The sequence below is a fragment of the Solenopsis invicta genome, chromosome 3 (genome assembly GCF_016802725.1).
Source record: "Solenopsis invicta isolate M01_SB chromosome 3, UNIL_Sinv_3.0, whole genome shotgun sequence".
Classification (NCBI taxonomy): Eukaryota; Metazoa; Arthropoda; class Insecta; order Hymenoptera; family Formicidae; genus Solenopsis; species Solenopsis invicta.
This window is the reverse complement of record NC_052666.1, coordinates 30464342-30481923: the sequence shown is the minus strand read 5'-3', so window position 1 is coordinate 30481923 and position 17582 is coordinate 30464342. Positions and strand designations below refer to the sequence as shown.

At 38.4% G+C, this 17582-nt stretch overlaps 1 protein-coding gene across 1 annotated transcript in view; it reads left to right on the top strand.

The window, feature by feature from the left end:
• LOC105204572 overlaps window positions 1-13304 on the top strand; it is a 294782-nt gene extending 281478 nt beyond the window's left edge. The window contains 2 exon segments of the mRNA XM_026132063.2: window positions 8692-8928; window positions 8931-13304. Coding sequence (XP_025987848.2) covers window positions 8692-8928; window positions 8931-10184 — 1491 coding nt within the window. The 3' untranslated portion in view covers window positions 10185-13304.
• Window positions 13305-17582: the final 4278 nt, after the last annotated feature.

Sequence of the window (17582 nt, the reverse complement as noted above, 5' to 3'; positions counted from 1 at the left end):
CGAATAATGAATTTAATTGAGTGAAATTTTACTAAATTTTACTAAAATTATAAAGTCGTTTATAATTTTATTAATATTTTTTATAATTTTAGTCAAATTTTTAAAAAATGGTAAACAGTAAAATTTTATTAAAAATTATAATAAAATCCTTTGATGTAGATGTGATTTTAGTAAAATTGCAGTAAATTTTATATCGAAAGATTTTAGTTTTAATAAAATTTTACTGTTTAATTAAATTATCAAAACTTACTGTAGTATTATTGTAGAAAAATTTTACCATTTTATTAAATTTTAAAATTGAAATAAATTTTATTATCAAAATTATAAAATTGTGAACATTTACTGTAATTTTATGATAATTATATTAAGATTTTTCTATGCCCATGTTGTCTCACTATTATCGTGATTTTAGGAGTAAATTTTAACAAAAAATTGTCTCCGTGTACCTGTCCATAAATTTTGTGCTGAAATCGAGTCAAAACGAATCGTTACATTCGCTACAAAATAAACTCGAGGCGCACGATCTCGGCAAGCAATTTCCTCGCACTTCGAAGAAAGTTGCTTACGTTTATTCCATAAAAATGTTAATGCAAGGACTTCAAGACGTATCATATCCGAGAATCGTGCCCATGCCAAAATCTTATCTTTCGATCGCGAAAAGACGATGCAAGACAGTCCGACGATCACGAGGAAGTAGAAACGCGGCAGTAGTAGTGACCCGATCAAGTCAGACACACGAACACAGAAACACAGCACACACATACACTCGCTCCAATCTACTTCTTATAGTAAGGTCTCACCCGCACCCCTCGCCCGTCACCACGACACCCCCACACCCCCCTCAGTCCCCTTAACCGTCGTTTGTACCATCTTCGTACGTTTTTCAAGGTTTACATTGGATTTCCCCGTTTGCGTGACGTACCACGACGATGGCACGCACCACCCGCGCGCGCAAGTGCATCTCACAGAGATTCTCCCTTGTATTGCTGTGTTAGTCCATTTTTTTTTCCACTGATTCCCTCTCTTTTTCTCTCTCTCTCTCTATTTTTCTCTCTTTCTCTCTCTTTCTTTCTCTTTCTCTCTCTGTCGTATTTTCTCTCTGTCTCATCTCGTCACATCCGCCAGTCTTCACCGGACGACGAGAGGTCCACTCGACGCATGATGACACGTCCGACCCTTACGTTCTGTCCTCTGCGGCTGAAGTAAATCGAATCGGCCGGATTGCTCGCCGCTCTCGGCAGCGTGTACATATGTATATATAAATATATATTTTATATGAGACGTCTCCGAATGAGACGTTAATCGTCGCGATGAATTCGTACCGGTGCGGTGTACTGCCTCGTCACAACATGCGCGTATGAAATACGAGAAGTGGTTCCATCCTCTTGCTTGCTTCGGCCCCGAAGAAATACGCGTCGCTCATTTGCTATAACAACGATCTAAATAAAAAAGAAGCAGAGTTTTTCTGTTTGAATGTTTTCAATCATTAAGATTTTATAATAAATATATAATAATGAATGTTATATATATGCAGGATATTTATAAAGTTCCTATTTCTATTCGATCATTTCGAGAGGCTACTCTTTTAAAAGGAGGGGAGGGGGGGATAGCTCTTCTTTTAAAAGGGGGTTGAGGACTAGAGTAGCCCTTTGAAATAATCGAACACGTATTTCACGATTTTTCATAATTGAACCATGTCCAAAATATAAACTGTGGGAGCAGACAAATATCCTATGTATATAATATATATAATTTATTATATATAATTTTATAATAAATTATTATGTATATTATAATTTTATGGTTATAATATACATAATTTGCAATAAATATATTATTAAATGTGCAGTTTTGATATGTATATATAGTAATTTGGTGTCTTTATTAATTGTAAGTAAAGGAATAAAAGTTGATTTACTTTTCGCTCGATGTATTAAATTCTCATAAGAATTTTTTTTTACAAACAACTAAAAAATGATAATATTTTAATTATGTTGTAGCCAATGAGCGATATGTGCTTCTGTATATATGTGCGCGCGAGCATACACACATGCCAAATGAGATAAAGTCACACAATGATATAGTCGTACGGCAATTAAGCAGAATCGACCAAGATAAAGGGAATAGATTTTTCTTTTTTGTAACACAATGAAAATATTGATTCTTTTCAAACGATTTTTTATTAAAAAGTTACCACGTATAATAAGTTAAACCACTCATTTATTAAAGTCAAATCAATTTAGATCAAATCGGTTTATTAGATAAATCCAATTGATTTAAGTTACGCGCGAAATAAAAATAGTTTACATGAAAATACAAATTAGATAAAGTAAGGAACTGTAAAGTGATGTAGATATCATTCGATTTGTTTCAGTAACGTTCCATCGATTGCAGAACTTTACCAAGGGAAGATGTTATCATTAAATTTATTTCACTAACGTATATCATGTGCTCATCATTTCCTCTATTATGATGATCGATGGGGTGATACACGTTTACATCTAAATGCATACAACACTTGAGGATAATTTCCTTATAAATAGCGAGGATAATACACTTGTATTATAATAGTACGCTTTATCACTTTTTTATCGAAATTGAATTAACTGAAGCAATGTGTTTTATAGATTAATAATTAGAGTCTTTATAATTTGATATTAAATGTGAAATATTAATTATTCGTATAAACCATGGACAACTGAACTCATTTATACAATTCCTCGGTTTTTAATTTTTTTCCCGTTGTACATCACTGTTATAAAGCTTGTTTGACCGAACGTACACGCATTTACGTTTACATTCCACTAGTACTTGTGTTCACGCGCACATGTACGAAAAATGCGAGCGGGAACGAATCGAGATTCGTTAAAATTCTTTCTGTAAAAACTTCTTTCTATGGTGTTAATTCTCAAATTGATGACATTGAGGAAAAAGTTAATTTGACAAAATTTTTTAATTTGATTGAATTTCTTCAATTAAAATATTTATTTATGTAAGTTAAGTATATAAATACTTAAATTGAAATTCAAGTATTTTATATATTTAAATTAAATACATAAATAGTTGAAGGAAAAGAATTTAATCGAGTTGAAAAATTTAGTCTAGTTAATAACTTTTCTTTTCAGTGCAATTGCAATACATTGATACAAAAATGCGAGATGACTTGCGTAAGAGTTTAATGCAGTGAGATTTTCTTATGATCTCTCAAGCAAAACTTCGAGATATATCTGAAGAAGTTCTAATTTTGTTAACATTCTTCAGATCTTTGCGAATTTCTCCTGTTGCGTGGGAGATTATAAACGAAAGACTTGGGTTATATGAAAGACTCTTCGAGTCGCGTACTCCAAAACAATTTTCCAAATTATTCTGAAAGTAAATACGGAAAGCATCTAAGAGATGTTTAAAAGACTGGTATTCGTAAGTCTTTTTAAACGTCGACCAGATTTGATGAGTCTCGATCGGTCTTCACGAATGCAATCGCAATCGATTAAACGCGCAATGACGAGGCCGTAGAGCACCCCAGCACTTCGGAGCCGAGACGACCAACGTCATTCTATTACTCAAAAACAAAAGGGAAGGAAAATATATTAATTGGTAGAAGTATACGTCGGTCCTAACTCCAAGCCGCATAGAGTGACGTTGATTGTTTCAGTTCTAAGATGTTGCTGTTGTACGTCGCGAAAACTACTACTGCCAATTGCACCTATCTGTACGGAGTGGCCATAAATTCGCGCACATGATACCACAATGAAATCTCTCGGATTGATCAATTCGGAGATTGATTTCCATATTTTGAAGATAAAAAGAACAGAGTGTTGAAGATTCTTTCGCAAATCTGTCTTTACTGAAATAAATGAAAAATTTGGGTTTTATTTATACGGATTAGATAGATTAAACTTTAATTGCCATTTAGACGGACTCTCATGAAAAATCGAATTGATAAAAAAAAAAAAAACACTTCACTGCGCCTACGGGATAGGTTTACGGTCGAGTTTACGGTCACTCCGGTCTACACGCTGACGTGTAGCATCTCTAAAGGTCTAATTAGCTTCCTCACACTTATTTGTACAATATTTGGGTTTTTTGTATATCTATCTGGTTTCTCTACGCTGTGTCGTATTTACTCCTGTCAACGATTCGTCACCACGTAATATCACCTCTTTCGATTTCACCGATACCGATCGTCGAACGTCACTGTCGTGTCTCACATCACGTTCGATATGCGTGCTCCGCCCAAGATTCATCATTCTTCATTCCATCACATTCTTTCTCTCTTTCACTCTTTCTCTTTCTCTCTTTCTCTCTTTTTCTATTATATATATGTATATACCCATCCATCGAAAACACATTTTGAGAATTGATATACATATATTTTATATATATATATATTCTCTCCTTTTCTCTCTTCTCTTCCTCCCCTTCTTTATCTGTCTCTGTCCACCTCATTTCTCTGTCTCTTTTTCTATATATCTCTGTCTATCTATGAGTCTGAGTCCGTACTATATACTATATTGCCTTACTATAAGGATTAGACTGAAGGTTTTCTCTGTGTATCTTTTTTTTATTGGCCGACATTTTTTTTCGATATTTATGTATAATATAACTACCCTGTTGTTTTATTTTTGGTTTTTGTTCGTTTCACGATTAGTCGGAGTATTTAATTATTAGGCACGTTTCGTACGTACGTGTGCATGCGGCATGTGTATGTATGTGTGTGCGTATGCGTATGTATGCCTGTCACACATTAAAAAAAAATGCGTGTGTCGTAATCTTGCGTAGAAATGCGCATGCAGTTTCGCATGGGAGAAGGCATCCCCGCCGTTTTCTCTCTTTGTCTCTCTCTCTCTCTCTCTCTCTTTTGGTTCTTTCTTTTTTTTTGTTTTTATCCGCGCCTTCGAAAGGTGCATGCTATTATATTCTGCGTATAAGAGCCCTCCGTTGCTTCGAAAACCCGGAAGGTCGGCGTCATTTGTGCGGGCATCGACAATACGAGCGCACTCGTACTAATTCGTAAACCCGGCGAAAACTCGGTAAGAAAAAAACGACTCTGCTTTTCTCTCTCTCTCTCTCTCTCTCTTTCTCTCTTTCGATGTAACTGTGCGATCTAACATCTCTGTGCACCTCGATCATCGGCATGGGCACAACAATCTTCATACGATGTTTCATTTTGTTTTACAACAGGAGAAACTTGTGTGAACGGTGATCACGTACACAGGATAATCACTCTTGGCGCACGTGGTAACGTTTCTTTATCGAGAATCTAAATGATTTTCGAGATTCGATAGAATAAATGGTCCAGTTCGTGTCTCAAATACTGAAATTTCGATTTTAAATGGTTCCTTTCGATTAGAAGATTAAAGTTTTAATTTTTAATGAAATGTTACAACAATAATTAAGTAATTTTTAGGTGAAATATAATAATAAATATACTTCTTAAAAATTCAAATAAAATTAAAGTTACGTAATAATATAACTTGTGTATCCAAAAAATTGTCAATATTTGGAACATTGTCGGTAATTGGGTTATCTGCTCTACGCGGACAGAATTTTCTCTGAGAATTTATCATCTAAATCATGATAATTGTCGGACAACATTATATTCGAAGAATTTTATGTAATTTGTTAATATCTATTAATATTACAATAAAATAATTTAGTTAAATTTGATTAAAATTCTATTAAATTTTATTAAAATTATAGTAAAATTCTTTGAAATATCATGTTGCCAATTCTTTCTGTGTAAAGATGTTTGTAAACTCTATTTTTTAGGACATTAAATCAGTATTTTTCCGGATAAATGTTAAATGAATTTTATTTGAATAATTCATTGAAAATTACAAGGGAATAAATTTTTTTATTCGTGAAAGGAACTAATTTATCACGCGTAGTTTTCAACAAGCAATGTCGCCACGTCCGCCAGCAATGCGCTAGCTATCGAACGCCCTGTACGCACATATCTTCGTTTACAATACTACAATTCATCTGTCCGAATATATTATTAAAACGTGACGATGACTTTTTTCCCGTATTTAAATTTCACGCGTCCTTTTTTTGTCTCGTATAAAATTCGCCTTGTCGCGAGTATCGCGAGAAGATCCGCGCGTTGATAATTCGTATAGTTTCCGCGCGACTTTTTATTTGCTCTCGTAACCGATTTCCTCTCGATTCGTCCAATATGCAAGATCCATTCGGAGTCAATCTCGAAGCGACAGGTCGATGCCCGGGCGATGCGCTGCGCGTTCTTCGGTTTTTTCTCGCACGAGATCAGATTGATCGTACGAACTACGGACGAAAGTTCTTACGGGATTTGATAAAATCGATCGAGGATGATCGTGCCAACGTGGGACAAGGTCTGACAACGCAAAATTGCAATCTTGCAATATTATGATCAGAAAAATGTTGTATCAAGAGTAATTTGTAATAACGATCGTACTCTTCGTAACATAATTAATTTTTATCGAATGTTATATTGTAAATATAGCAGGGACACCATACTAGTCAATGAAGCAGAAAATGAACAAATAAAAATAAATCGATATATTTATCTTTTCAAATAAAAAGTGATATTTTAATCAAATCTGTAAACGAAAGCTAAAAATAGAGCTAAAAAATAACAATTAATTTTCTATTTATTACTTTTCTTAAATAATCATTTACTGGTGGGTGTTCAGCGACCTTGTGATTTGGCAATTTTATCAAATTTATTGAACGAAGAAATATTTCAACGATCGTTAGAACTCTTTCTCTGGATAATCTTGCGTTGTCGCATCCCACGAAACGCGAAACATCCGAAGAAACGTCACGAAGACCTTTAGGAAGACCTCCCGGTTTTTCTTGACGATCCTTCGACATGTGTTACGCGAATTTTCGCGCGATTCATCCTCAACTTTCCACGGGTCCGCGTTTTCGCGAGAAGTGACGGTCCTCTCTCTCTTTCTCTCTCTCTCTTTCTCTCACTCTCTTCTGTTTTCTCCCGCGCGTGGTCCATGATGCGGCCTCTGACCTCGAATTTTTGATTTTTGGTTTCTCTGTTTTTTTTTTTAAGTTGACTAATACCGGACAGCAATCGATGCCAAATGTAAAAGAGCCCCAAACGAGTACTGACTTGTAACACGCACAACGCACGCACAAAACGTATAACCGACCCGCAGGTAATTATCTAACGGAATTAATCATATTTACGTATTATGTCCTACGATTGTATGTCTTCTTTTTCGTTCACTTTTGCGATTCACGACTCATCATTGCGCTCTCTCTCTCTCTCTCTTTCTCTCTTTTTCTCTCTCTATCTGTCTTCTCTCCTTCTCTCTCTCTCTCTCTCTCTCTCTCTCTCTCTCTCTTTCTATCGCTATGTCTTTCTTTCATCCATTTCTCTGTCGCGCGCGCCTCTTCTCTTTCACTTTACTTTCGTCGTTCATAATATATTCTGCATTTTCATGATTTGCGCTCATTACATCTCTTATCATTCATCGTTTCATAGTCATGCTCTTTTCCGCCATCGTTATTACGCATGCACATTATTCGCACATATACGCATGACATAGGAAAAAAAGACGAAATTCGACTCGCGATCTTTCGATCGTACGATCGTGGTGTGTCGAAGTGCGTCTTCATCGCTAAATGTTCACACGGTTCAATGACGCGAAACGCAGAGTCCGGAATTAGAGCTGAAAATTTCAAGTACGGAAATTTATAAAATTAATAAATTTAATCTCTAATTGCATGCATTACAACGGTGCACATATATAATTCATATAGTTAGTAATATCTTAGAGTCGTTATAAAAATTATCGAATACATTTTTTACTCTACAACTCTACACTGAGAAAAAGAAGTTGGTAACTTGACTTTTCTGCAGTAGTATTTCTAAATTAGTTAAATCTATAGATATTTCGATTGAAGAAATTGAGAGTTAAACAAATTGAGAAATTTAGTCAAGTTAACAAACTTTTTTCTCAGGGCAGTAAAAATTAGTTAGACAATATCGGACTTTGCGTGATCTGTGTGTTTCGAGTACCATCACTCTGTTATCTCTCTCTTTCGCAATTCATCCTTCCTCTAATCTCATTGTTCGGCTCTTCCCATCGAGACGCCACTTTCTACGATCATCGCTCTCGTTGTCAGAAAAAGCATCCACAGCCGCCACTGTAAACGAGAAACTGTACCACGAAATACGACACGTGCAACGTCCGGGTACTGAACTACTTTCGGTCTGCACCAAAAGCACCAAGAATCAAATTTGAAAATATGTCTCTCTGTACATACGATCAAGTGTACATACAAGTCGATGTTGCAATCTTCGAGGCTCTTACGTATTAACGTTTTCTACACCTTTATACATCTGTATGTATCTATGTATGTGTTCGTCTCGTGTCTACAAGCGCGTAAGTATTTATGTGTGTCACTATGTACTTTATACACGTTTTCACATCGGAAACTCGCGAGGTACCGGGAACGAGGCGCACCAACTGGACAATCGCGCGCGCGGGGATGCTTCTTCTCAACGAGAGCGTGCAAAAAAAAAAAACAAAGCACGATCACACCTACGATGCCGAGGTGCGTCGCGCCAGCACGCGGAAGGAGCGACGGTCCGCGTCCCTCGGGCGGGACGCTGGCGCGACGCCGCGAGGCAGAGCTGGGCCTCCTGACGTTCTTGGCCCGACCGTTGATTCCAAGTGTCTGAACGAACAGGCAACTGCCCCTGTGCCAGCGGAACGCACTGTCATCGTGGGGGCAGCGAGCATCCTCGGGGGAGGGGGCCACCCTCACGAGTCATCCGCCGACCATCAGCAGCGTCCGGAGAACGCACTCGACGCTCTGCTAGACGAGCTGCAGACCTTCTCCCGACCGGGCTCGCAGTTGGGCCACGTGTCAAGCAGCCTGTCGGTGCACCCGGGCTCGAACGTGCTCCTGGCCGACATTGGCCGCACTCCAGCCTCCGAGGAGACTCAACAAGCGTCATAGTGACAGCCAGCAGCGGCGGTGGCGGCGGCGGCGGCGGCGGACGCGCGCCCAACATCAGCGATATCGGACGGAAGGGCAGCGTGGATTCCTCTAGCGGTACTCTGACCGCGCCTCCCACCATCGGCCTGATGGGTCTGCCCGGGATGACGCCGGGCGGCACCCTGCGTCGTCTGCACTCGTACCCCTCGAGCTCGGACACCGACACATCACCGCCCATCGCCAGGCTGCAGGCGCTGTCGCTGGATCAGCAGGCGCAGCAACAACAGCAGCAGCAGCAGCAATCGCAGCCGGGCATGCCGGTACCGTCGCAGAACTTCCTACCCGGGCAGAAGCCGCCGGTGCCGGAACGAAATGCCGAACTGCTGCAGTTGGCGAGCACCAGGAGGGTACCGCCACCACCGCCGCCGCGTACCAGCTCCCGATCGCCCCTGGCAAGCCCCACCAGCCCGCAGCTGCCACCCAGAAACCATCCGTGCAACCTGCAGAGCGGCAACGCGACCTTGCGCCGACCCTCGCGCGGTAACAGTAACAACGGCCTCGTCGCCAAGGAGGGTAAGCCGCCGATGGCCCTACCAACGAACGCCATCCTGTCCACCGTGGACCAGATCGCTGCGACTTCGCTGGCGCAGACCGCGCCGGGTGTCGCCCCGCCGCCGCACAACTCCTCGTCCTCGCAATCCGCGGTGCTGTCGACCAGCAACTCCAGCTCCTGCGAGAGCGTCAACTCGCAGGAGGGCCTACAGAGCAAGCGCGGCCGGCAGGAGCAGCTGGAGCAACGGCACCAGGAGCTACTCAGGAAACAGAAAGCTTTGCAGGAACAGTACGCTAGGCTGCAACAGTTGCAGAGAAACGCGGCCGGTCTTACCACCGTACCGCCGGCGCCACCCGATCTCCTGAAGAAGACCGGCTCCGAGAGCAACCTCTTGGCGAAGATGGGTCTCGGCCTGAGCACGGCAACTTCCGGATCTCTCACCAGCCTCAGCCTCAAACCCCAGGTCTTGCAGGACGCCACGAGCGACGGTAGTAATCAGATTGCCAAAATCGAGATCATCAATGGGCAAGCGATCCCGACGACCGCCGCGGCAACGACCAACGGTCAAGTCTCCGGTATCATGTCCACGATGGTGGTATCGGGCCCGACGACCACCGGCTCGGCCACCACCGTCACCACTACATCTACCACGACCACCAGCAAGGTCTACGAGACGGACATTCTGTGACCGAGAAGCCGCTCGCTGATCGGCTGCTCGACCGTCAAGGTCGCCACTGAGATCGCGCTGGCGAGTTAACATGGCGGCCGACGGGATTGCGAGGCTATTATCGCGTGATCCTCGGTCCTCGGATGACGACAGTCCCCGGGCAGGTGATCCGTCACATAAGAGGAGCAAGAGGAAGGGGACGAGCGCACGGAATGAACAGCCGAAGAAGAAGAAGATTCGTGTTCGAGTTTGACAACAAGGAATTGCTAGAATTAAAAAGACCAAGTTGGCTGGTGGAGACAGGAAGGAGCGCGACTTGAAGAGTGGGAAGAGCGAAAACTGGAGGAAGGCTGCTTCCGATATCCTGAACGACAAGAGGGCACCGCCGTATCAAGCGGGCGCTTGAAACGTCTCTTGAAAAGTAGAATACAGCGTAGGGATTCAGCGCGAAAGACGCGCGTAATAATACCACACTAATCGCTATGGTTAATATAATAGTATTAATGATTGGAAAAGAATCACACGGCGCGAGGGAACCTTTTTGATAGTGTCGACGTCCGAACTGAAAAAGAGAGGAATTAGAAAAAGGAAAGCAGAAATAGGAAACGCGACGTGTATCTCGCATCACGTAGCATATTCAAAGCGGATAGGCGGGCTACATCCCGATTTTCGCGTCTTGCCCTCGGTCTCTCGATCTTTACCCCAACTAAGACCATGCCGAATTCTCAAAGTCGACCTGAATGCCTCGCACAAGTCCGTACGTCCGTACCCCTCGTGACGTCTGCGTGTGCCAAATACGAGAACAGAGGAGGAAACACACTCGCGTACTTTTTTCTAAGATAATTATACATCCGTAATAATCCGGCTATTCGTTCTTTCTTCATTATAGTAGGACGAGCGTAAGTTCTACGTAGGCGCGATCATCGTATATAAATATTATACATATATATATACATACGTATTATATATATAAATATATACATACACGCTACACATGTACGCGCGGGCGGACGGGAGATTTATATAAATATATACACGTAAGTGGAGATAGATAGGTAGAGCTAAGTACATAGTATATAAAATTGTATATTTCATGTGTACGAAATATACTGCGAGACGTACATACGTATTAAATACACACTCGTGTGTGTCGTTAACGCCGCGCCATAGACACCATTGCGGTACGATCCTTTTTTTGGACGACAAAATTGCTCGTGTAGAAACGCGTTTTGTACACGACGACGAGGACGGTTCTAACGTGCACAGACGTGACTTTTATCAGAAAGGTTTAAAACAATTGTCTACCGTACGTGTATAAAATATACACACATCCAGCCGCATTTACACGAATATATATACACATATATACATGTACACACACGCACATATATGTATATATATATTTGTATATATATATTTACTATATACAAATTGCGTAGCGATAGGCGATCAACGTGATTATTCTCGTTACTGGTAAGAAATTTACAAATGGCACTGTGGCGAGAAATACACGATCTATTCAGGGGGTACGAAGGGACACGGTACAGCGGAGGTGAGAACCCAACACAATACGAGAAGGTCGACAAAAGGAGGGTAATAGGATGAACATCAAGATATATTAGCGATAAACTAGTCTAATTACCATAAATCAATCGGGATCATAGAAGAATCAAGTGGTATGAAATATTCTTGTATCGGCAGTACATGTATATCTGTATAATCTTCAATTGACGTGAGAGATACATCGAATTAATTGGAAAGTTTGTCATCTTTCTTTAGATTATAATTCTACTTTCACTTCAATATGCAGGATCGTTAATTACAAAATTGTTAGAATTTAATATCTTCCTGTAGGAATAAAATCAGAGAAAGGAACAAAGGAAAACAATCTGCAATTTTTCAGACACAGGACTTCATGTTTAATTTTTGAATTTTGTCGAATAAAAAAAAATATATGTATATTTTTTTTAAGTCCATTTTTCTCAGAAATCTAATGCAAAGACTACGCACAGAAAAATATTTCTACTGTTAAGAAACGCGATTACGCAATTTACTTTTCTTCTTTCAAGTAACGGTTAGCAAAGTATATTTTCTTTATAATAATATTAAAATATACATTAAATTTTTAAAAAACCTATTATCATGCGCTCAAAAAAATAATTTCTATTCTCTTTCAAAGAGTATCAAATTTTATTGAGGAAAAATCAAAATCAGACATAAAGATAATACTTGGTTTACTATAAAGAATATTTATTTAATTCAAGCAACTTATAGTATATATTTTTCTGTGTGTAGGTGAGTGAAAAAGAAAATTAATTAACCCGGAATTAGCACTACTTTAGTGTAGATATAGCTGATGCCAGTCCGAAATAACGTGGCTGATAATGATCGAGAGACACGGCAAGACGCGCGAGAAAGCCGGCGAATTTTTCCGGCGGCCAAAGGTGTGCGTTAGGAAGGATATTGCTCAATATTTGCCAACCCGAACGCAACAGCTCCGCTACATATACATCTTGTAACTAACGCCACGCAACGTGCATCCTGCGTCAAATTATTTGGACGATTTCGATCATTAGCTAATTATCACCCTGCGCCCTACCGCGTCACAGCCAGATGATCGTCAAATCATCGCGCTTCGTCATCTCTCCATTGTCGCGATTACCGGATGGATCGAATGTTTTGCGAACAAGGTGGCGAATCCGCGTTTCGCGATCAATAGCTGTCGTTTTTAATATATTTGCGACTAACAATTGAGTTTGTAACGCGATCATAGAAAAAGATCAAAGAAAAAAGGGCTATCCTAAAGTGCTATTCGTATGTTTCGTACGTTAGCATTACTTTAGAAATGAAAATTCATCCACAATATTTAGAACATCTTTTTACAATTTTAAGAAATTTTTTACTACTTTATACATGCATTTTTTACTTTATTTATCCTACTTTAAGTAAGTTGTAAAGTGTTAGAATAATTAAACTAACACTGTTTTAATGTAAATAAAATCTTGTTAAATGTTATTTTAAGCTAGCAAAATTTTAATAACAAAAATTGTACTAAACTTGATTTAGCAATTGGGAGTGTTTATCATTATCTATATAAAATTATCTAGATAATCATCTAAATAAAGAAATAGCTTTATCTTATCTTTATCTAGATTATTATAATATATATTATCCTTATATATATATTATCTTTATTGTAGATAAAAGAAATGTTATCCTTTTCAAATTATTTGAAATAATGTGACCAACAACGACAATGAAATACAGCTCAGATTGCACAGATCAGTAATACTGCAATATAAAAATTGTCCTAAAATTATAAATTTGAAATTTTTTATAAAGACTTTTGTCAGTCGTTGTATAGTGACATATATATTTCTTTTATTTTTGGCTTTAATTTTTATTTGCGTATTGATTCAAATACAAAGAGAAACATTTTTTGTCGGATTAAATTATTTGAGGAACTTTTGTTTTCAAGAAAGATTTAGAAATAAACATATAAACATATTATTTTCATATCCTAAATTGTTTTGCTTAATAGAGATATTATTTTAAAATTATCTAGATAAATTAAAATTAAATCATCTTTACCTAATCTAAGATAAAGATTCACGTGTCATTCCACATGTAATTTATCTCACATCTATTTTATCTAAATAATTTTAAATTAAGCCCAACACGCAGTTGGATGAGAGTTTATCCACAGTAGCACTCCAGCGTTAGAGAAGCTCGCGCGTAGATGCAATTGGAGTCTTGGAAATTGATATCAACATGAATTCGTCGCGAAGGCTTCGTGTGTCACCTTGATCGTTTCTCAAACATGCGATCGTCGGTTTTGCGTTATTTTATCGCAGCTTATATCATGGGACCTCGTCGTCGCGCCTGCCGGACAATCACAGATGTCTGAGACCCTCCGAAATCTATCCGCAGACGTCGAAGTATTTAAAATTGTTCTCTTCTCAGAACGACTCTCGGAGAGGCCCTCAGATTTCGTTCGCGTTGTTCGGATCACCGGTGCACGACGGGGTCGCATACTTTGCTTTGAGAAAGGCCTAACATTCAGCTGACATACAGTCACGTATATACATACTTATTTATTTTGTACGCTTCCACCCCTTCCGTTAGCCTGATCTGCTGTCGCAGACCGGTTCGACGAGACTCTTGTATCAACCTTCGGATGCGTTCGCGGATATTCCGCTTCGATGAACAGATGATTTTCTCTGGACGAGATCGCCGAGAGATTGCGCGTTTTGTTGAAGCGCGTTTTGTTGAACTTTCTAGCGTCCAGCGAATTCAAAGTATCCAAGCGGACAACGCATTATCAATTAAATAATTGATTGAAAAATTGTAAAATAAAATTTGCTATTTAATAATGACAAAAGTCGATGAAAAATCGATGTTCTATACTTGACTGTTTTCTAATTCGTATTATAGATTTTAAATATTCCTTTCGTCAAGTTAGCTAGTAGGTAGTTAGGTAAGTGATTAAATAATTATTGAAAATTGTTATTAGGCTAATTAGAGATGGATTATGCGTATGCTGCGACGTTGCTACCACGCAATGGTCGCAAGAATTGACGATTGCGCTGATGTAGTTGCACACGTGCTCTCGCCAATTATATTCGCGAAAGAATGAAAGAGCGAGAATCAATGTATCTCGTGATCGGTAGCTCGTTAATTTGTTAGTATAATTTTATAATTTGTTAGTAGCAATATTAACGTAACGAGCGACATGGGCGTCACATGCGATCGATTGATATTTATCTCGCAACCGAAGGGGAGCGAGGCTGATCGCATCCGGGGGTTGAAACTCGCATGCGGCGAATAAAGCATACCTTATTTTCCGCCGTCACACGCGTATATACACACACGCATACACGCAATCCGGAGCACGTCTTTATAGGGAAATAATAATTACCTACACAGTAAGAGTATACTAAGGATATAAGGCGAATGATAACGATTGATAATGAACATTACGATTTGTGAATGCTTATCAAGTATTATAAACGTCGCGAGGCGGTTTCCCCAACAGCGGGGAGATAGGAAAAAAAAAATGGAAATTATATAGAAAAAGCGGAAACCTCTCGTTCTTTTTTTTCCATTCGATTTCTTTTTTTCCACGCAAACGGTCGGGTTTGTACGATAACGTCTCGTTCCACGATTGTAGGTACTTACAGCGTGTCGCCACAACCGTAACGTTGCATTTGTATAAAGCTACCTTGAACGGTGCGTCTTCGCTCGCGACGATACACCCCGGGGTATCGGTAGAGCTGTTATATTCGTTATCGGATACGTTTAATCGCTTAAGTATCAATCGATCCCTCACCTGTTTCCATCTCCCCATCTCCCCCTCCCAATCGAAGCGTAGAGAAAGCGTTTCGCGCGCTATCCGAATACGCGCGCAATTATTCGATCGATTTTGCGTTTTTCTTCATCCCCCGCCCTCCCACCTTCTTCCGTTTTCTCTTCGTAATTACGCAAATTAGCGAAAGGTCATTAGTGTAATGTTTTTTGACGATCCTGTACGCCAAATCGAATTGACTTGTTACATTTGTAAATGTTTGTAAGTACTACCGTACGTAATAAAATAATCGAGTAATAATCATCGAATTGCCCCTGACGACCATCGTGTGTCTGTTATCCAAAATCGATTAATTCAACCTTACGAACAACGAATAAAGGAAATCATGACATACTGCAGCACAGAGTCTCACTCTTATTCTTTAGGGTGTCCTATACAAGAGGCGTGGCGGACTACCCTTGGAGAAGAATCCACCGTACTTTTTTAACGAAGATCAGAACTGACAAAATTATCGGACGGAATATATAGTCTTCGATTTCGGATCGCCTGTACACACTCGACGTTAAATGTCACTTTTCGCAACTTATGTGTTATCAATTTAACTCATGTGTTCTCTTTTCTTATTTCTAAACTACACTTTTGGCACTTTTAAGCGGTGATTGATTTTTGTTTGTTAGATTATCTAGTATATTTCTCGCGTGAAAAAATAAGAAATTCTTTGACTCTCCAATAATTATGTTTTTTATACTGATAAAATATTTGATTTTTAATCTCTAATCAAACCGTAACGTTCAAAAAATCACTATTGGTAAACAGCGGTCTGATAGACCACTATCATATTTCCGCTAATTTTATAAGTTTTTTGTAATGAAAAATGTATGTTTTCAATTATTCCGAATGCTTGTAAATAGGGAAGGTGAAGAAAGATGTTTTAATGTGAGGATTAGCAAAAAATCTCGTATACAAGATATTTCTAAAGTCTGTTATCACTTTCTATATTTCGTAAACGGTTTAAAATTATGAAAAACTGCGAAATGCGTGTTTGATTCTAAGGGGGTACTTTTTTAAAAAGGTTGTAACTCAAAAATTTCAACTCAAAAATTTCATATGGAACCTTCTATATTGTAGTATATTATTTGAAAGAGCTTCAAAATGAAAATCGGGCAGGAATCAAGAACAAGACCCAACCATATAAAAAAATTTGATTACTTGTTTTCTGAATCATATCTAACATATACATTGACTTTTTTTTCTTTTTCTAAAGTGCAAGTTGAAAAAAATAGAAATAATACAGATTCAATGTCGGTTTCTGCCCCGCTTGTAATGAAAAATCTAAAAAAACGTGTACTTAAATATTATAAATTTTATGTTCAATAATATTAAAGACAAACGTATACTGTACAACTTTAATGATTTTAATCAATACCGTAATCGCCTCATTCATAAAGCGCTTGGACTTTTACGCTTAGACTGATACGAATTGTACATCAATATCCACCTTTCTCAACATTTATAAAGTTCACTCTCCATGATATAACTGGAAAGAACAATTATAAATAAAGTTGATGGCTCACACACATTAAATATATGTAGGTGACTAAAGTATAATTTGCGTAATACGGTACCTAATACGTATGACAACTTACATTTTTTTAGACTTTGTTCCTACATTGTTCAAAAAAACATTTACAATGAATGGCGCAAATAATGCCGTTCTTTCAGCAAGTATATGTTCGTGTGCTGCAATTTGTCTTACAAGCGCATTTTAGTAGGTCCTTCTCATTTTTTATTGGCGATTGTTGAGTAGCTAATTTGAATTTATTTAATAAATTACTTATATAATAATTACATATCAACGTTATTTAGTTCAAACTAATTTTTGAAGGCAGCAAGATCTTTATTAAATGCTTTTACTTTTTAAATATTGTATTAATCACAATTAATCACAAATCATCATTCAAAAAATATGAAACATTTATCTTGTAACTTTAAATTATTAAAATTACGATAAAATTTATTACGATAATTTATTATTATATAATTTATATTTGTAGTGTTATTTCAAATTTATTATTTAATATTATTAAATAATAATATTAACACCATGCTATTGA